The following is a 22050-nucleotide window of genomic DNA, read 5'->3' on the forward strand; positions in this document are numbered from 1 at the left end:
GCCAGACTCTGCTACAGCTGAGTGGAGAAACTGTCTCTCCTTTCCTTTCCTGCCATTTCTACATTAACAGCTTGTGTTTTTTTTTTTTTACCCACACACACTCAGCTTTGAGTGTGTGTGGGGTGGGGGAGCTCTGAGGACAGTTGGAAGCCATAAATGTCGCATTAACATTATACTCTGCTGTAACACTTATAGCACACAAGTAACAGCCTGTAATTTTATGTACACTTTATTAATGTAATCTGAACCTTATGAAGCCATAACATCCACCAACCTTCTCAGATCATCTGAAATAAGAGAGTTTAAGGACTGTAAGACTCCAAACTACAGATCTTTTTTCTTTCACTGTTCACTCTGTCTTTCCTTGGTTGTGTTTTCTGTCTTATGAAACAAATAGACGACTTATTTAACATGTTCTCAAAATTAACAGTTGAAATTTTATGAAATCAGTATGACAGTATGACTTGCTTTTTGAGGATAAAAGACCTCAAAAAGCAACACAACATGACCCAATCAAGAACAAATGATGAAAAAGTCTTTGACATCCATCAGTCTGGAAAGGGATAAATACTGTTTCAGAGGCTATGGAGTTCCAGTGAATCACGGTGAGATCCATAGCATCCACAAAAAACAAAACAGTTATTCTGTAGACCGATGAGACAAAAGTAGATTGTCTTCTAAGGTTTGCTTCTGCTGTAAAATCAGTGCAGTATTACAGAAAAAGGACATTATATTGGCAGTCTGACATATTAGTGATGGGCACGTCCACGTCTGGACCGAAATCCATTTGAGATATGTGTCATGACCTTAAACAAACACTCAAGGCCGTTGATGCTGTAAAGGGTGAACAACCAGATAGACTGATTTAAATAGAGTTTTACCCCTTAATTTAAATCATTTATAGCTTTGTTTATTAAAACGTGTTTGACAATCTACACAAATTTTAATAAGTGAAGAAAACCGAGGAACTGTTAACCCTGTAAAAGACAGTTGAGTTAAAAAGGTATCCCTTATAGATTTACAAAAAAGAAAAAAGTGTTATGTGGATAGATACAGTTTTACTATCATGTAGTTCCAAACTCTATTAGCCTTGTTATACACATTTGGCAGAGACTTAAAAAGCATCTTCAATTGGTTTTTAAAAATGTTTCCATTGTTGGTGAATTGGCATTTGTATATGAAGAATTTGGTTAAAATAATTTTAACAAAAACTCCAAATTGTTCATTCTGATTGTGGCAGCACGAGGGTATGAAGCCTTTACTCTGCCCTTCAAAGCAGGGTAACCAGAGGGTGTCACAGCGCCACCTTGGGAATTGCGCCCAAGGAAATAGGTAAGGTACGTAACCAATGAGAACGAGACTTCATTCCACCACAAAATTCATTTTATTCCATGTTTTTAAAAAAACAGTAAAATTCAAAGAACCACAATAGGAAGGGAAGTGCACAGTACTGGGGCCTACCAGCAGGGGGAGGGCAGTCCAAATGTGGGAACTGGTTCCTAAAGCAAGTTAATAAATCACCCCAAGCACTTGTGAACAGACACTCGATCGTGAAGAAATCCCAACACCGGTCACTCGTACAGCACACAGGTCCAGTTCCTCTGGATGCCCCCCCACCGCCTTCAGCTCTCAGCCTGGAGACAAAAGGGTGGGCTTAAACAAAGCAAATACAAAAAAGAGAGACAACAATTTAAACATGGAGTGCTAAAATGAGGTTACCCCTAACCTCCGATGTATCCAGTCATTAAAATGTGTCATCCAATTCACATCAACACGTCAACGTTAAAGTTACCTTTTAGATTGTACCCTTAGGTCCCTGCTTAAACCGATTTACTGTTTTGGGGAGAATTACAATAACAGCAGCAGTAAATGTTCAATCCTCTATTTTACTGAAAAAGGAAGAACTGGATTGGTTAGCATGTAAGTATAAAAACACAGATTCATAAATATACAGTCTGTTTAAGGTAAAAGGTATCATGCATCAAAACACACAAGGAAATATTGTTAACAGTTCCATTTTTATTACAAAAATTAAACATCACATTAACTTTGATTTAGTTAAACAAAGCCTACCATTTCCACCCCTGTGCGATAAATGTGCTGATAGTTTAGTACAGGGATTGAGATGTAATTTCAGTCCTGAACTGACACATCACAGTGCAAGAAAATGATGTTGTGATTCTCATAATGTAACTTTTTCCAACGCAGTAACACAAACATATGATATACATAGATAAAATATCACAGATATGCACATTGGTTGGTGTTGGTGAAGAGATCCTACGATCAGATCTACAGCCAGCCGCAGATCGGTGCAAGTCATACATTTTCCTTTTAAATATTTGCATATATAAACGTTTATGTCACTTTATACTATAGTTTCTGTCCTCCACGGAACTAAAAGTTACACAATTTAACACAGCGGGCATCTTATTTAGAAGGTGGCTGACATTCAGCTAACCTTAGTTTCATTCAAACATAACAATAAAATAAAGGCACCAAACATTTACGGGACAATTCCAGCAATCACCAGCTGTTACATCCTTTATTCATCTGTGTGATTTGTAAATCAGCTTATTCCTATAACCGCGTGAGCTAACAAACATGCTAACTACTAGCCATAACCGTTGGGCTTTAGACACCAAACTATCATTTGATTTACTCACCTTTTGTTCTTCCATTAGTGCAATAGAAGCTTCAGGGACTCTGGCACGTAAAAAGTCACTTAAATCAGACATCTTTCTCCAAAACGTCAGCTGTCCGCCACAACTCGCGTCTGTCTGTGGTTGTGAAGCTGGTTGCTTGCTGGCGCCCATCAGTCAAAATTGTGGTTTCTGAATTTTTTTTTTTTTTCTTGGACACTGAAATAGTTTTTTTTTTTCGGGACACAGAATTTTTTTTTTTTTTTTTTTTTTTTTGTGGGACACAGATTTTTTTTTTTTTTTTTTTACATGAGAATTCAGAGAAATTTTTTTTTTTTTGGGCCATAATTTTTATTTTTTTTATTTTTTCTGAGACACTGAAATTTTATTTATTTTTTCTGGGAAACTGAAAATGTTCGGGTTTTTTTCGAGACACAGAATTTTTTTTATTTATTTTTTTTTCTGGGACACAGAATTTTTTTTTTTTTTTTTTTTTTCACATGAGAATTCAGAGATTTTTTTGGGGGCCATAATTTTTTTTTCAGTGGCCCTAATCCTCTTCCGTAGATGAGGACCAAAGAAAGTCTTAGGAAAGAAAAATATTATATAAATTCTTTCTATCATCAAATCTCCCCAAAATATAGATCTCTTTTAACATGAAATTGCTTTAATGTTCCATAAAAGGCCTTTGTGATGACTAGAATTACGTTAATAAAACATTTTCTGTTTAAAACCTCAGGCTTTTCCCCTCTGGAGCGTCGCAGGACGATGACCTCACCACCTGATGACGTGTCGGTTTGTTTACAGCGCTGCAGCAGCAGCTCCCTCAGACATGGCTGTGGACATTACACTACTGTTCAAAGCCAGCGTGAAGACGGTGAAAACCAGGAACAAGGCTATCGGAGTAAACGTGGACTCCGCCAAAGATGACATTTTCAAGAAGAGCCGACCGAAGAGCGGCTTCTCGCTGAGAGCAAAGGAAGTGGTGAGTGTTTACCACGCTAGCGTTAGCTTTAGCCTCTGGAGTACATTCATTTGGAGCAAAAATAAAAAAAAACACGACCATGGTAATAAAACCTGGTCCTGGAGCTCCATACGGTTATTAAGTGTGCAGAAAGATGCACAACATTTGCTAATCATTAAGTTAACAGAGGCGGTGTCGGCTGTTTCTATTATTTCTGCCTCTGCTACGTTTCTGCACAGAAGTGGAAATATGTTTCGGAAATATCCATGCTATTTTAGGCGGACAAAAAATAATTTAAATAGTACCATCATCTTGTGTGTAGGGTTAAGTTAAGGACCAAAACCGATTCAGCTTTTGAAAAACTGAAGTCTTGGAAATTTGTGAGAAGCTGTGATTCCAATTGACAAAAAAAAGCAGATGAGCAGATTTATGTTCAATGAATGAACATAAATGAAATGAACTGCTCTTTTTTTTTTTAGCAAAGTTAAGTGAATGTAGCAGTATTTTTTTCAGTCAAAACGTCTAACTTGTATTTTCGCAGCTACAAATAATAATATGCAGACAAATAAAAAATACATTCAGCTTGCATTCTTTTTCTGAATAGCAGTTTTAGATCAATCCTGAAATTGGAATTTAACTTTTTTAGTTTTTTTATAGAACCACAGCTTATGTGGACTAAATATGTGCTGACATATCAAATAAGAAGTTTTTTAGTCTAAACATTCTTAAAAAAATTGAAGTTAAGCAACAAACATTACCCTGCGCTAGAAGTAGGGTTTGTCTGACCAACACTTCAACAATGTTGCTGACAGGCAGTAAATTATATTCTATGTATGTATATGTAATTCTCAAAACGACAACCTGCTACAACTAAAAATCTGTTTTCACAGCATGTTGGTTACATTTCCTGCAGCTGCAAACTTGATGATGTTAAGATAGATAGATAGATAGATAGATAGATAGATAGATAGATAGATAGATAGATAGATAGATAGCATTTATTGTCACTGAACAGGATTCAACGTAATTTCTATTGCAACTCCCGTGCAAAAAGTCAAATATATACAATATACCAACAAAATACCAACTTAAAATATGAATCGAAGAGAAAGGAAAAATAACTCGGTTCAAGTCACTTTTTGTGTCCGTGAGGAATAATACGGCGAGAAAGAGTAGTAATAACACAGAAACGATTGGAAATTAGAGCACACTAAAACTAAATAATGCAATACTTAGTAATCCAGAAGCACTGAAATAGGTTATGCAGGATGAATTAGGGAATTTAGGTGTAGGGAATTCTGTTTCCTGATGCAAGCCACTCAGTTACTGCAAAATTATGTAAGATCTTGTTGGATCTTGCAGTCTGATTCCATAGAACCACCATCTAAGGTGGTTCTAATACCAATCTAATACCAGTCTGATTCCATAGTTTTCCCATCAAACAAAGAATTACAAAGAACAAAGAGCAAGCTTGAACAGGGTGACAAAAAACACTGTGGAGCAAACCTTGATTTTAAACAGTTCAGTAACTTTCAGTCAGAATTTATCACTGGGAATCGACCAAGGAAAAACATTCAATATCTGTTCAGAGAAAAGTTTATTTTCTTAGAGCTGTCATCTGAACATGTGCTTTGTAGTAGTGATCAAATTTAGTAAAAGTGGCCACAGATATGAGGGAGTCCATGTGTATGGTTTGTGAATGATCAGATTGGCATGTCAAAGTAACATCCATTTGTGTGGAAGCAGTCATGTTTTCTCAGTAGAACATTTCTCAAAGCATCACACGGCCTCCACCAATTTGCCACCAGTCATCCTAGTGCCATGTTTTGTCTCATGTTAGTGACACACACACACACACGTATAACCATCTTTTTTGGTTATACGTGTGTAATCAGACATATAACCATGTGTACATAGAACCAGAACACGGGTTCTGGTTCTATGTACCAGAACATGTGAGTCATCTGTCTTCCAGTTTTAAGGCTCACATGTCGAATCATTGGTGCTTTTACTAATGAACAGAGATCAAAATTTAAAGAACAGTTATCTATACACCATTTTATTACTCTTGTTTTGTTTTTAAATATACGTAAGCATAAACATGGGAGAAATAGCTGCTAAATTCAGTAATAGCTTTCAAGTAAACATGCTTATTGCAAAGATTGTCATCCTTTTTATTCATTCTGCTGTCTTTAGATATTAACTAGTTGGGCTATCTGCTCTGGAAGCCAGCAGTTTTTCACACATGCCACTCGTATCTTCCCATAAAGGATTTTAATTAAAATAATGGTCAAATTAATAAGAATGATGGTTGCTCTCCTTTAGATTGACGCCATTTTTGACAACCAGAAATGTTTCTGCACAGCCAAACTCATCCTCATTGTAAACAAAGTACATGGCCCTTCTTTCAGCTGGCTTACTGACAGCTCACAGCACCAAGTGGAAGATTGTCGCAATACTCTGTGCTCCATAAGCAAAACTCCTTCTACTCCAAAACATACTCTGGCATCTCAACAAAAAGGCCTTTAAGCTGCAGGAATGCTATTTAAAATATTAAACTTGAAAGTATATTTTTTAAAACCTGCATTTGCCAGTGACCGGCCCATGTCTGATGCAGGAGCTGCAAAGTCGAAACAGACTTTACAGCTGTGAGAGCATGAGAGAAGAAATGGCACATGGCAGCAATAACTGTAGGCATGAGTTAGTCTTTGTACGAGAATTTATTCTTCCCAAAGTGTCGTTTGTGCTTCAATTTATTTTATTTTTTTCTTAATTTATCTGCACTACCGAACAAAAACAAGCCTCGTACAGTTGAGTGTGACCACAGCTGGTTACAGGACACACTGCCATGTTTTGAGCTGCTCCAGAAAACTGGGAATTTGATTAGTTTGGAAAAATGAAGTAGACGGTCTTCATCATCTGCAGTTGGCAGTAAGGACAGCTCATTGGCAGCTAAAGGCATTTTGCTCCTCTGCTGCTGAGAGACCTCGTCGAACACAGGCGTATTCAAAGCCATCCTGAAGAAGCACTTCAGCTCTCCCCTGCGAGGGAGAGGCCATCCGGTCATTCCCAGCGGCTCCGGCCGTCGCTTTGAGGGAGACGTGAGGCCAGTTGCCGCAGCTCTGCGCAGCCAGGTTCTTGTTATGTTCCGTTATATTGATATTGGAAGTGGAGTTTTAATAAAAGCGCTGCTGCTGCTGCTTCCAAAGAAACCTGAACCTATCCTGTGGTGCCTGGCTATTGCAGCCCCCTAACCCCTCATCCTGCTGTCTGCTCCTCGGTGTAGATATCATCTCAGATCATCTCAGTGGAAGGTTGTTTTTTTTTTTTTTGTGGAAAATGAAAGTCTGGAATGTCTTGACTGCTTCAAGTTATGTCGTGGTTTTCAGCCACCTTAGCCCAGTTCTCCTGTCCGTTCTTCTCTACGCAGCCTGACATGTGCAGCTTTTGTTTTTTTTCTGCCCGACTCGCCTCTTCCCATGCATGATTCCATAAACATGCTGCAATAACATTTTCTTTCGGCTCTCAAACAATTTTTGAGGAAAACCGATCCTCCCAAGAGCCAGTGATTAAAGGTGGAAGATCAAAACAGAGAAAATATTAAATTAGGTCCCCAGTAACAATGTTGACGGCCGGCACCTAATGCACAACAGATGTGGGTGCCCTTCAAGACATGCATAACTCTCCCACTAACTCTCCGTCCCGACTTCCCATTGGAGGCTCACAGAAATAGAAAGAAAACATCAAAGTTGACAAATACACAGTGGTCTTATGAGACTCCCTTCTTTTCTTTTTTTCCTCCCTCCACTCAAAATTCAGGAGAGCAAGAAAGGGAATGTTGCTCCATTCAAAGTGATTTTTAAAAAAACCCTGTTTTGATTGGCTAATAGGAGCGCTAGTGTTAGTGTGATGAGGTTTGGTTGAGGGAATCTTTTTTACCTCGTAGGGGCCGCTGTGGAACGCTGTGATCTCCGTTTCACCGCTCACCTCGTCACTCCCCACAGCATGCTGCCCTTCTCAACTTTAAATGGACGAGGTCACTCTGAAATTGCTAAATTGGGTGTAGAAAACAGCGCGGGGCTCCCCGCTGTGCCGTCAGGATTGCCATTCCAAAATCTGCTCCTCCTCGCTGTGTTTTCTTTTGAAAGGCTGAAAAGCGAGGCCGGCAGCCAGCTCTTTAAAGTGCGCTGCGATATTATCCTCTTCCCTCTATACTAAAACAGCATACTTATACTTTCAAAACATTTTCGTTCATCTAGTTTACTTAACATTTTTTGAGGATGATTTAGTTTCAGATTAAATATGATGAAATTATACTTGACTCGCTAAACAACATTTGATCGCTACGAATCTCTGTGAACATTAAAACTGGAATATTTTGACATTGATTCACATTTAGTTGTTTTAAGAGTAAGGAGACGTCAGCAAATACTGTTTGCTTTTTGTGTGTTTTAATTACAATTAGGGAACTAAAGTATATTTGGAATATAGTGAAATGTGTAGTATTGGCATGCCTTGTGTAAAATCACCTAATTAATCTTTCACTGCTGTGGCGTCATACTGAAAATTACTATTTATTTTTTACAGTCATTAAAGTGAATCTCCTTAGCGGGTCAAAAAAAATCATCCAAGCCATAGAATGGCAACAACTTTACATTAGTTTAGAAAAACGTAACACATTTTATTATAATATGTGAGGTAAAGAGAATGAACGTGATGCGTCTGACTAAGTCCTTGATAAATGGATGATTGTTTTAGTTTTGAAACATATTCTCCTTTTGTCAGACTCTTTAAGTTCAATTGTTAAATTAGGCCACAGTTTTGTAAGATTTGTAAACTAGATTATTTCAGATCCTGTTTAACAGTTTTCTTTGAAGTTACTTGTATAGAAAGGTGTAAATTAATATTTAATTAATAATGACACCCTGAACAATTGCCATAAAGCAAATGACTAAATAAATGTTCAAATGCAAATGCTTGAACAACAGGCATTTTTTTCTTATTGTGCATTTAGTTTCAAAACTTTTATTTATTTGGGCGTTTAATTATATTATGATGCAGAGGCCTGTTTCTTTTAGTCACTTCAGAAGGAGAAAGACAAGAGAACATGCTGCTGAAGTGAGGCAAAATAGGTGGGGAACTTCATAATCAAAGGACCCGGACACACATTGTTGGTCATGGTAATGAGGGTCAAATGATGTCCAAGCTTCCTGTTAGAGGACCACAGTACACATATGAGCTAATGTACCTGAGTGTCTTTACCTGGACTGCAGTGAATGTGGATGGTTGAGAGGTTAACCAAAAAAATTAGCTTGCCAGGATTTTCCTGGTAAATTATGTAATTATTAGTTGGATTAATCTCATATTTTTCTATAAAATCAACATAAATTGAAGTTTGAGGCATGTACTTTTAGATCCAACTAGTATTTTCATACATTTTTTTTTCTTTCACAAGAATATTTAATGCTCTATAGACATAACACTGTTTCAACATGTCAAGATTGGAAAATTTGGGTTTTAATTTCAAAATGTATATATATTTTTTTAAAAAGACGTCTCTTTAGAGATTTTTTGTTTAATAATCATTTTGTTATCCTCATTCGTCATCTGATAAGAGTTTCCTGCATACTGCACCATGAAATTACCAAATTTCATTCATTTACCAACCAAAACGTGTACATACTCAATTTCTTCATCGGTTAATGCTTCCAAGAAGTGCTATGTAGCTTTTTTTTTATTCTTCAAAGTTTGTATTTAAGTGTGCTGCATGAAACTATGGCACTTCATGTTTATTTAACTGTTTATATTTTCAGTCGTATTTATTCAGTCATCTGAAGTTAAGGTAGTTTTCACCAGACTCGACAGAGAAGTGGTTTGCTGCCTTAGCATTTCTGCTTATACAAACTACATTATACCTAAACAGTTATTTTTCTTGTTTGTAGTTGTGCATATAAAATCTCAAAGGAAATATTATGCGACTCTTGTGTCTGATTACCTCAGTTACACTTAGGTACGGAAACAACTGTGTTCTCGAGCCTTTCTGAACACTTGATGTCTTGCTTCAGTTGCTGAGCCGATTATCATCATGCAGCACTTGATGTTTAATGGCGGGGAAAAACTGTTCAAGAAATAGATCCAGTGATATTTTACGTTAGGCTTTTTCCATGTTACCACCATGGCTAGAAATATGCAGACTAAATAGTCATGATTAAAGCATTTTTATTCTTATCTTTCTTATGTTTTAAGAAAGAAGCAAGCATAACTGAAACAAGCATAACCTAAATGCACACTCGTATCACATAAATTAATGACGGTGCAGGATTCAATATGTGTGTGCATGATTCTGGTTGGGAAATTCATGTATTACACGAATTTCTACGAAATTCATGGTGACACTGATATATACATTGTTTATTATTATTATTATTATTTCTTTGGAGTATAAAATCCAAACGTTCTTGTTATGTTGGCTCAAAAACAGGATTTAGGGTAAATAAGGTGGGGCATAAACTGAATTGTTAGTGTTATTCATTTGTAGAGCACTATGGCACTGCTGCAGTTTCTTTACTGTCTTCGCAACATACTTTGATAGTAAGAAGAAAGTTCACCCTCTGTATGTGTGGATGAAATTTTTCTGTTCGTAATAAACATGAATAAACTCACCGCAGTTTAAATCTTTTAGCAAAAATATTTCAAATGAAATTGTATTACGTGAGCCAAGTACTTTAAAACCGCTTGCAAATTAGCTTGTAGCTTTCCAACTATTGCATTAAATCAGTATGACCGTAGTAAGAGTGATGTTTTCACCCCGCAAATATCCGTTGTTTCCTTGATAGGAAATAAGTCCAAACTAGGTTTTTCTGTTAAAATGGGAAAAAAATTGTTGCCTTTTTTTTAGTTAGCTGCACAGCAACGGGTGGGGGAAGGTCAACACTATGTGAATCTGGGTACTTCATACCACAGAGAATACCACAAACATGCTTTAAATGTCTCTGGCACCTCATTAAAAGGACTTTTGAAAGCCTGACGTTTGAAAACATTGGTACGCCCTCAGTATTTCTACTGCTCTTATATTAGGGAGGCGACACACCAGCGAGATCCAAGTTAATTTAGTTTTATATTTAACACCAAATCACAGCAGAAGTCATTTAAGGTTACCTTTCCAACATATAATGTCTCATATAGCATATAATGCAATAATAATATAATACAATAGTATTTGTAGAGATTGTAAAATTGAAATTTGTCCATTTTTATATCTTCTTTTTTTTTACTAGTAGGATTGTTATAATATTGCTATTTAAAATAGGGATGCAACATATGCAGAAGTTTTATAATTATTATTAAATATTATCACAACTTCCTGATTTTTATCCTTTACTCAGTGTTACTCTACCAAGAACAGAATGACGAAAAGGCAAAAGCTGCGTAACAATTTGATGGATGTTTCTTTTACAACTTGCTTTCATCTCCCTGCACTGTATAGTTTTTGAAACGGCCAAATGTTTTAGCCAAAGTAGAATTCAACCCGTGATTTATTTATTCTTCCGGAAGAAACGGATTGGTATGAAACAAGTTACTGATTTCAATCAAGAGTGGCCATCAACAGTGCCATCCGTGTTCTGTTGTTCACAGCACGTGTGTTTATGTATTGGTTGTTTGTTGAAAGGTTCTGTTGAATATCTGCATCAGAAACAGGTGTGAGAGACAAACCGATCGGTGGTTGTCTCAACCCAAAACTGAGGGGAAAGACGACCTTGACTGCAGTGATTGGCCCTTTCCCTACGTAACGCTGAAACTGTCTGGACTTTATCAAGTTCCACAATTATTTAGATCGGACCTTAAGTGGATCCCAGATTTTATCATCATTTGTTAAAAAAATTTGATGGAAATGTTTGTTCAACTTTTTTTTATGAAAGCAAACTTATCAATTAAACACTCCTCAGTATTATCACATTATTACAATGCAATTGTGTATTTCAAAAGACCAATTTCACTACTTATAAATACGCAGAAAACTGTAATTCTTGTAGATTGTGTTTGTATGTTCAATTGACTGAAGCCTTCTAACTGAGTACACTTGAGGAAAACAAACTGAGCCCCATTAGTGAGTCAGACATAAACATGATAATAAAGTCAACATGTGGCCCAGTCCTAAGCGCTTCTCTCTGCGAAAGCCCGCGTATTTAAACCCGACATCGCATGGCGTCAGGACGGATAGCCCACGGTCAGGACACGCAGTCAGGGTCTTAAACCAAAGCAGTGCGGTCATCGCCAGATTCTGTCAGTTACCTGCCTTAAACAACAACAAAGAGCCATCCAAGCTCTTTGGAAATCTGCTTGCTAAGTCTTTTCCCTTTTCTTCCTCATCATAATCCCTCCTGATGGTTTGTTTGGGCTCTGTCAGGGCTGGAGGGGAGCAGCGGGGAAGGAGAAAGTGAGGAGGTAAAGTGGGGGTCTTTGATGATGACGAGATTAGATATAGCCCGGCAGACTGTCTCCTTCTGCCTCCGCTGCAAGCCCTGCCTCACACCCACCTTTGTTGGCTGCACGCAAACACACACGAGCACACACACCCCTACACGCGCTTAGTTGCGCACATATATGGCGAGCTGCATGCACAAGGCCACCCCTTTCCTCATTGTTGAGGAATTACTTGCTCTTTAAGGTCTTAAGTTACAAGAGCAATTGATCCCTCTGACCCCCTGCAAACCCTTGAGGTTGTGCTGGGAATCTGAGCTCCAATGTATACACACGGGAGGCTGCTCAGCCCCCAGAGCAGCAGGCTTCGCACTCCCCTGCCTTCCACACAACACATACAAAAACTCATGCACACGCTCTGCGCTCTCTTGTTTGCGTTCTGATTCTTCAAGCTCCAACGCTGAGGATTTAGCACCCCCTGCTGGTCTAAAAGCTGCTCTACAGCGCTTTGCCTTTACATCAAGAATTAGCCAAGTGCCAAGTTATAGAATAGAATAGAATATACTTTATTGATCCCCAAGGGGAAAAATTGCTTATTTTTTGAAAGCTTCTCCATTTTATGTAATAAATACAAATTTTGTAATATGTATACACCTAAGAGTGATAAGTTCAAACTGACTAGATATAAATAAATAAATAACAAGCAATCACATGCACTATATTAATCAATAAATAACCTATAAATGAGTGCAAAAACATGTAATCAATTAGCACACACTTGTGCATTGTAAAGCATGATGGCAACAGGCAGGATTGACTTTCTGTGGCACTCTGGTGCACTTTGGCAAAATGAGTCTCTGGCTGCAGGTACTCCTGTATCCAGCCAGCACATCATGGAGTGGGTATGCTCACAGAAAGCATAGTTTACGGTTAAAGGTAAACTTCTCATATGTCCATGAGTTTGTATTTTACACCTAGTATAAGGCCAAATATATATTTAAATTCAAAAATGTGCTTTCATTGCCACATTTTGTTAAAAATGTGAGCCTGTATGTCTAACATTTACTTGGTGAGTTAGGAAAAATTGACATTTTTGAGCTCATGAGCTTAAAATGTTGAATCACTTTACCAACTCTAGTACCATTGTCCCACCCTACGTGGAAACTTTTTACACAAAAGTGACCTTAAAAGACGATAAACCAGTCGTCTGTGCAGTGCTGTCAGCCTCCTTGGTTAAACGAGTCCCACTCTCTCGTGTGCTGGGAAGAGCTACAAACCTGACAATCTGAACCATAGGAAGTGCTCTGTTCTCCTTGAACCCCCTCTGAGCTCTGTCACACTGAGCTACAATTAGCTCCTGACCTCAAATAATGCTATTATTACAAGGATAGTTTCACCTCAGCTGCCCCTGCTTGTGTTAACATGCTCCCCCCCGTCGCAGAGCCTTACATCACTGTTATCTTTCTAAGCAGACAAATTCGTTAACCCTGCTTGTCTCCTTCTCTCCGGATTGGGAATAGCGTTTTCTTTACCCGGACGTCAGCTTTCATAAATCCGCTCAGAGTTGGCGTGTCGTGAGGAATGTTCAGAGCCGCCATTAAACGCGGGTGCCAGGTTACTTCTAGCAGCCAAGGCAATTTTATAATTGAGGTTGTTAGAGTGAGAAGGCTGAAGGCTGAAGACAGCGTCGTCCCGCTGTCCAAACACCACCCCCTCCGCCGCTTCTGTGGCTGCTGTCACAGTCAAACTCATTGTGTCATTTTTCAATCCAGGGCTTGTCTGAGTTCTGTCGTATTCTGGACCCAACAGAGCCCACTGTGTGTGCATTCACACCCACTCTCACCCTGGCAGCGGAGCCCTGCGGACGGGGGGAAGCAATTTGGTCTGTTTTAATATTTGACCAAATTGCAACAGCAAACATTGGAGTGCACCAAGTTTCCTCTGGTTTCGCCTGAGCACACACACAAACACAAACCCAGACATTTCGCCTATGATAAATGGATCATAATTTTAATGCTTATTAGAGATCGCTCTGTCAGTGCTATGTGCGCAGAGGCTCATGTTTTTATTTATGAGAGCTGTTAATTGAGGAAATTGCTGGTTTGAGTTTTTTTTTTTTTTATGTACGTAAATTGATGAGTTGCTGTAAGTAAATATTGAGAAGTCAAACAGACGTCAGATCCACTGAATTAGTCTATCTGTCAGATCCAGTATATATATACTGAATGATACTTTACTCTGGCTCTGTCTGAATGTAACGGAGAAATTTTGTTTCCTTTTGGATGAATGAAGCTCCTTCTGAAACAAATTTGTACACAGGTCAAAGAGTCTTATTGGCACAGTGGATCCAGGTCTGTTAATGCATCTTTTCACTTTGTCTTGGCAGATAACGAACATCACGAAGCTCAAAGACTTTCTGCTACAGCACCGAAAAGACTACGTGAGTGCCGGAAGGTAAGCTTCTTCAGACAATTAGAGTAAGTCGGAGCAGACCAGATGAAAAATATCATATTCAATTAAAACCAGATATTTACAGACACTGCACAAAATAGCTGTTTGTTTGTTTTTTCTTCACTGTTTGGCATTAATCCAGACCAAAACGCTTTAATTCGGTCAGGATAACAACTATCTAAGTATTTCTATTTCCATCTATGATAAATGTCAAAATAATAAAAGAGAGAATTATTTTTACTTTGAAGTTCAAATTCAAAAATACTTTATTAATCCCAAAGGGAGATTAAATGTTGTTGTAAGTCATTAAATCTAAAAAAGAAAAGAAAAAAAAAGTTGAAAAAATGTAACTTTTACTTCTTTAATATTTAATAGAATTACCTTTTAAATTGTTTTGGGTCTTTTTCTACAAGTTCTTGCTGTAGTTTGCTGGGATATGACAGAACCGCTGTAACCGAGTCAGACTCGGTTACACACCTTGTCATCACAGTGGAGATGAAAAGGTGTGCGCAAACACACCTTTTCATCTTCGCCCACAAATTTTCTTGAATGATGGCCGCTCCAAGACATTGACTTTGCTGTCCTCCAGCTTCATTGTGACTAAGTCTAACGAAGTTGTAACTCCACGTTTGGTGTCTTTAGATCATTATTTCCACATATGTTTCTTCGTGATGCCTTCTGTTTATGTGTGTGTGGGTGAGTGTGTGTGTGTGTGTGGGGGTGTACGCGTGAGTGTGCGCTGATGGCAGTGAGTGCTGGCGAAAGGTCAGCAGCTTGTAGGGTGGTCTGCTGTGGCAGGCTCCAGTCTAATTGTCTGGAATAATTGAGCTTCAACCAAGTGTAGAACAAATCACGCCCAGGGACTAATCCGGCCTTTCCTTTGCTCAGAAGCTTTCTGGGGGGGTTTATGCTGCCGTTGTGTCTGTGGGCGTGGAGATTAGCCCTAATTTAAGGGATTAATTGACAAATTCTCAGCCGAAAAACATTGACAGAAATATTAAGAGTGATAAGTGGCTTCAATGCAGGATCATTCAGTAGTCGTTTGTTTCTTTAATGTCCAGCCACTAACTATTACTTGATTTAAATTTATGTTGTTTCTCTAAAAGATTGATGGTTAAATGAAGGCAGGTTTTGGTCGTTACCATTGTCAGGAGGCAATTTGAGAAAAAACTAAGGTAAGGCAGACAAGCTAATTTTATTTATATAGCACATTTTCAGCAACAAGGCAGTTCAAAGTGCTTTACATGAATTAGAAGGAAATACAACAAAACAACAAACCAAAGGAAAGAGCAAAAGAAGAAAAAAAGGAAATCAAGAGTATAACCCCATGTTTAACAATAAGTAGTCCATAATTTATTAACTAAAATGAAGCAACATGCTTAACGTTTTTTACACTGCAAACATCAACATTATTTTCCAGTCTTTTACCTTCTCTTATTTTTCTGTTGTTATTATTAGCCTTGCTTTCTGGTGTCCATTAAGGCAGCAGGAGGTGGTGATAATGACCCTGTAGAGCGCCCTCTGCTGGATAAAAACATAATGCTATAAAATGTTTATTACAGTTGCGATTGTACCATAATTTTACTTTCAATCAAATCGTTATGATATAGCCACTAACCTTTTCCCCAAAATAAAAATAAATCTTTCAATGTTACACAACAAAATACGAGGGAATTAGTCTTTAACCTTGTGTTATTTATTGTGTAGTTTAAAAAGCACAGGTCCATCAGAAGGTGACATTAATCAAATAAAACAGCTGTCTCCTTTTATTTGAACTTTTGAGCACTTTTGGTTTATCAAAAATATGTATGTATGTTTTTATTGTAGGCTATTAATATGTTCATAGACAAATTTAATGCTTAATTTGCCTTTTGGGTTAACATGAATTTATCGGGGGTAATATTACTGTGATGCTGGAGGCACCGTGAATTGGTGGAGTTTAGTTTTCCTAAGGGATAGTTTGTCACTGAAATGATTTAACTGCTTTATTGAACATGCTTTGTTTTCCATTTCAGTCTCATCTCTACAGACCTCAGCCGTATGACCGACAGTGAGCGAGACCAGATTGACCAGGATGCTCAGACCTTCATGAGGACCTGCTCTGAAGCCATCAAGCAGCTACGCAGTGAAGGTCTCTGTTGGAGTCCCTTCTTCTACATCACTGCTGTCCGTCTGTTATAAAGTCATGTGACAAAAAAAAATAAGACACCCTGCAGCGTACATAGGCATATTTGATAAGAATTTTAGAAAAAAAATCTTCCATGTAAATATAAATAAACAGCAAAAGCTGAGATGTGCAAGGAGGATTTGTTTGCTGTCAGACCTCACAATTATCTGAACTCGAGAATGAAAGACGAGTTTCACCCAAACCCAGAAAATCACATCCTGCCAACTAAGCCTAGAGGTGGAAGTGTCATGGTTTGACCCAAGACATGGCAGTGAGTCCACGGAACGCTGACTACCAATTAAGGAATGAGAAGTCCTATAATGAGTCAAGCAGATGTTGCTCTTATTGAACATGGTTGGAGATGCAAGACACGTTTGCTTTCTGAATATTTTTCGGAGTGCACTTAAATCACTTTCTTTTCCAGAGGGAAAAAAAAGACATAAGATTGGACAATATTTAATATTGAATCCTACTTGTTTTTCATATGGCTGTTACATGCAGGGATCTTTGCTGAAAAGTTCCTGCGTATGTCTGTCTATGAGTAAATGTTGAACTGCTTTCATCCACAGTGGAGAAGCAGACGACATCCGCTCAGATTAAGGAACACAGGGTTGCAGTGCTGGATCTCATTGACATGTATCTGAAAGGTAATGTTCTGCTTTATTGTTTCATGGCTCATCTGAATGCACTGAACCCAGACCTGAGTACACGCACATATTTATGACGTGTTTGCGTTTGGATTTAAGGGGTGTGCAAGCTGTACTCTGAGCAGAGGGCCATTAGAGTCAAAAGAATGGTGGACAAGAAGAGACTGTGAGCAACTGCACGCTTCATTCAAACATATCTGCCACACTTTATCGTGGGATTACGGTTATTCTTGGTGCATTCAAGTAAATGCAGGCGATGTGTACTGGTTTCAGATCGAGACTGGCACCAGAACATCCCGGTAAAGTGGAGAAAACCGTGGTGGAGGAGCCTGCAGAGGAGAAAGTTGTAAAGGAAGAAAGTCCTGGTAAGACCGTGGAGCAGAGTGAAAACAAAAAGGCCATCGAAAAGCAGAGAGGTCTTCTCAAACGAAAAAACAAAAACAAAGAAACAACACAGAACACATGTAGTGAGAAAGTAACACTTGACGCTGTAATTGGAAACAATGACTTTACAAACACTTTTCAACAAATTAGGCAACCATAAAAGGCATAGGCGTAACTTCCTGAAGGACTGGAGTGGACATGTCCTCACCAACTCTGGCATGAAGGAGACAGTCCCCACCAATATTTCCTGCACCTTTTTTTCTTTGTGCCTGCAGTTATGTATCTCGTCAGCAGCTGCACGCTGCATTAACAGCCAGGTAATACTTTTTAAAAATTTCTTTGGAAAACGTAAATGGCAAGTCCGCGCAGTGATCTAGTGGATTGGACGTCATGTGACTTACTGTGCGCCACATGCGCTGCTGCTTTGCATTGAGTCAGGAATATCAGTGGTCGGGGAAATGACACAATCCAGCAAAGAATCTGAGAAGGAGATGCAAAGTTTTGATATTAACCCTTTCATGCATAGTGGTCACTACAGTGGACAGCTATCTAAAAGCCATTTTCACATATAAAAGAGAAATTAGTTCTCTCTTGTATCTTTACAGAATGGACAGAAACCAAACTATTTATAAATTTAAATGCAGAGGGAATATATATTTTACATATCCAATAATAAGCATCTCAGCTTTAAGCCACATTTTATAGTATCCAGTGATATCAATGGTCACTCTACTCATCAACTGCCCCAACCAGACCCAAAAAAGGTTTAATGCTTGCTATATTAAAGACACATTATATCTCATCTGTTATGTATGAGTTAGCAGGACAAAGGTTTCGCCAACCAGCTGAGGGACAGATGTGGAGTCAGAATCACACAATTGAAAAATACAAAGTTTGCACTGACAAGGATTCATCTGATTTACACAGAAGTTACTTATTCTGCTTTTGAAATGTTTAATAACATTTTGATTGTTACAGAATCTCATGTTGTTGATGTTTTTAGCACTTGATAAAATCAGACAATAAAAGGCAACTATGTGATCATTCTTCACAAAACAATTACTGAATTATGAAACTGTTTTCAAGCATTTGGCACATAAAGGCAATTAGAATATGACTGAAAAGTTCCTTTGTTAATTTCATCACCAATTGAAAGACATTATATTGATTATGTAGATTACTTCCATTTTAACATATTTCTATTTCATAGTATGTATAATAGCTGCTAAAAGGTTATTTTTGAAAGGTACTATTAATCTGACAAGCCTGATCAGGACGTATATCCTAATTTATTGAATAAGACTGTATGGCATCCCCACTTTAGTTTAGCTTTATTTTTAGCATTAAAAAACAACTTCCAGTAACTGTGGGTACATCAGCGCCCCGGCCCTCTTTCCCCCGCTCCTCCTCGTCCCCACCAACTTGCAACACAAAGTTACACCCTTGATAAAAGGGTAATTTATTTAAGTATTTAACTTGAGTGTTGTCGGTTTAGTGTCAGCACTGCTGCATATTGTGGAACATTTTCTGAAACACTGAATTTGGGGTCTTTGTTATCCGCAAAACATTTGTATCAGCATTAATAGAATTAAACACCGGAAATAAATCATTGTATGTAATAAATCTGTTTTGTTGATTTTCTAATCGACTTTTATTTCAAGGCTAGCACAACTTTAGATTTCTATTTTAAATTTATCACAAAAATGGAGCTCGAAATGCATATTTTTGAATTTTTATAACATGTTATAATTTCTAAATCTGAAACGGCTGTTGCTTTTGAGTCCAGTTTTACGCAGTAGTAGCTTTTTAACCGATCCCTTTCATCTTTGTTGTAGAGAAAAACACCTCAGAAGTTCAGGACAGCTCCTCCAACCTGTGGGAGGAGGGCCGGGTGGAGGACGAGCTTTCCCCGGAGGAGATCCAGATGGTGGGCAGCATTAAGGCTGAAAACATTGACTAAACAATATGAATCAGCTCTCTGATTTAAAAAAATATATAGTTCATTCCTACAATTTTAACTTTTAGAACTTTGGGGAAACGTTGGGGCTTATTTTATTTATTGTAAAAAATAGTCAGCCGACTGGTTTGAGGGTTTTAACATCAGATAATGTGTCGCATTTCAAGTTCATTCGTCCTGAATTGACGTGAAGCATCTTGTGCACCTGTCTGTGACCAGTTGGGAGGATTTAAACGTGTTTTTATTCCAGTTTGAACAGGAGAACCTGAAACTGGTCAGTGAAATGAGCAACCTGGTGGATGAAGTGAGGTGAGTTTATTCTGGTGAAAACAACTGTGACCGGTCTGACTCGGTCAGTCCAAAGGAGGACAGTGAGGCTATTAGTTGTTGTTCAAACCTCAGTTAGGGTGATCTATAATGGAATGAAGCTGCTTAATCCTGAAGTTAAAAAAAGGGCATTGAGGACGAGATAATGTTTGATTTATACAGTATGTTTCCATGATCATTTCTAATGTTTTACTTTTTGTACCTACCAGGCAAATTGAAGGGAAAGTGGTGGAGATTTCACGCCTTCAGGAGATCTTTGCTGAAAAAGTGCTCCAACAAGTAAGACGACCTCTTTCCGATTCCTCTGTTTCTGTCACTTTAAATTCTGCGTTTTGATTTGCGCCGGTGCATAAACGTGCTGTCCGTTTGACTTTGTGAAACAGGAAAGTGACATAGACAACATTCACCAGCTGGTCGTGGGAGCAACAGAGAACGTCAAAGAAGGCAATGAGGATATTCGAGAGGTAGGTCAAAGTTTCCACTTCATGTTGGCTTTGTGTGTTTGGAAGAAAACAGCTAGTGGAACTTTTTTTGCTTGTTTGTTTTCCAAGGCAATCAAAAACAATGCTGGCTTTCGTGTGTGGATCCTCTTCTTCCTCGTCATGTGCTCCTTCTCGCTCTTATTTCTGGACTGGTACGACGGTTAACAGCGCTCCCTCAAAGGACTGCACTGGACTGTTTAAAGTCTTAGAAAGCGGCGATGACAACATTTGGACTGAAGGCACGGCTCGCTGTGCTGCAGCTGGTGTTCCCCGTGAAGGTCGTCTTCAAGTTAAGACGGCGGTGTGTTCGTCCCTGTTGCAGATCTGTGAATCTGGGCTCTGATGGATGAGTGGACAGAACTCGGTATCCAGCTTAAAATGGGATCCAGTGGATTGACTATCAGTCTTATTCTACCACTAAAAGTGATAAATGTTCGACTGCAGCTGGTGTTTTTCTGAACTCTTGCCACGTAATGGAAAATATCCTCTGAATAAAAAGATAATTGAGTCAAATGCCACCTCTATTTTTTGTGAAAATTAACACCTTCAGTTGGATTTTGGTTATTTTTTACAAGGTAGTGACTTTAGTAACTTAAGCTGGAATTTCAGGAGGATGAAGATCTGCAGAAAGCCACCGTGTGTCGCTGTTTCGTCAGCTAACAAGAATTACCTGTTGAGAGTTGCTGCATGCTAATTTTGCTAATCTGTAAGCATTTATAGATGATCAGATCACAGAGTTAAGTTCCGGTCCAGACGTCTGTTGACCTGCTTCAACCATCTCAAAAACAGTTTTTATTTATTGTCTGTTTGTGATCATTGTCCTGCTGAAAAGCCGTCAGACCCAAACCGTCACCTTCACATGGAAAGGAAAGAGTTGAGGATGTAAAAAACAACCCAGGAATCGCTAAGATTTCTGTTTGTATTAAACTGGAAGATGCTGGATCACCAGTGCATCATGCTGGGCATCTGTTTCCCTGTCAGTGCTGGTGGCTGTAATACAAATCGAAATAACAATTTTCTTATTGCAAATTAGCAAAACACGTACCTGTCAAATCCACAATGCCCAGCCAGCTGCACGAAGTCATTGACTTTGCAACACTCTCTCCTCCTACGCAAGCTCCACTAGCATTACTGCACGGCGGTGGCTGAGTCAGGAAGGGGGACTAGCTCCAAAACTCTTCAACTTCACCTCGAATTGATGCCTGACCAGGTGAAACTTGGACACAAGCAGATGTCCCATCAGGACAAATTTCCTGAACATCAAGCCCGGCATAAAGCAGGGCGACATTAGGCATCTGAAATGATCCCGCTGGAAATTTATACAATATCCTTAAAACACAAAACCATGTTAGACTATCTTACTGACAACACGCAATAGCTCCAAAAAGCGTTAGTTTTTCTCCAACTTGCAAACACCAGTAAAGACCATTGGTGTTTATTTAATTTCATCCTTCTGTGGATCCACAAGTAAAGAGACAAGTTGAAACACATCAGTTAAGCTTAAAATGTTTTCTGTGAACTCCTGTGTTTGTAATTTAAGTTGTTTTAATCTTTAAACATCCAGGCATCAGCTTGAAATGAAAGCACTTTATTTCATTTGTTCATTTA

The 22050-nt window shown here is 38.5% G+C and overlaps 1 protein-coding gene and 1 long non-coding RNA gene across 2 annotated transcripts; one reads left to right on the forward strand and one right to left on the reverse strand.

The window, feature by feature from the left end:
• Positions 1 to 3410: 3410 nt before the first annotated feature.
• On the forward strand, positions 3411 to 20955 carry stx18 (syntaxin 18). The gene is made up of 11 exons (XM_028002832.1): positions 3411 to 3627; positions 14414 to 14481; positions 16494 to 16609; positions 17215 to 17292; positions 17392 to 17458; positions 17566 to 17657; positions 19512 to 19603; positions 19884 to 19942; positions 20170 to 20239; positions 20344 to 20424; positions 20512 to 20955. The coding sequence occupies exons 1-11, from the start codon at positions 3427 to 3429 to the stop codon at positions 20605 to 20607; spliced, it is 1020 nt and encodes a 339-aa protein (XP_027858633.1). The 5' UTR covers positions 3411 to 3426; the 3' UTR covers positions 20608 to 20955.
• LOC114135498 (uncharacterized) lies at positions 4534 to 17763 on the reverse strand. Its single transcript, XR_003593600.1, has 3 exons — positions 17753 to 17763; positions 7289 to 7295; positions 4534 to 4645 (listed from the first exon to the last, which is right to left on the reverse strand). It is a non-coding gene; the product is annotated as an uncharacterized LOC114135498 (long non-coding RNA).
• Positions 20956 to 22050: the final 1095 nt, after the last annotated feature.

This window comes from Xiphophorus couchianus, chromosome 20 (genome assembly GCF_001444195.1).
Source record: "Xiphophorus couchianus chromosome 20, X_couchianus-1.0, whole genome shotgun sequence".
In the NCBI taxonomy this organism is placed as follows: domain Eukaryota; kingdom Metazoa; phylum Chordata; class Actinopteri; order Cyprinodontiformes; family Poeciliidae; genus Xiphophorus; species Xiphophorus couchianus.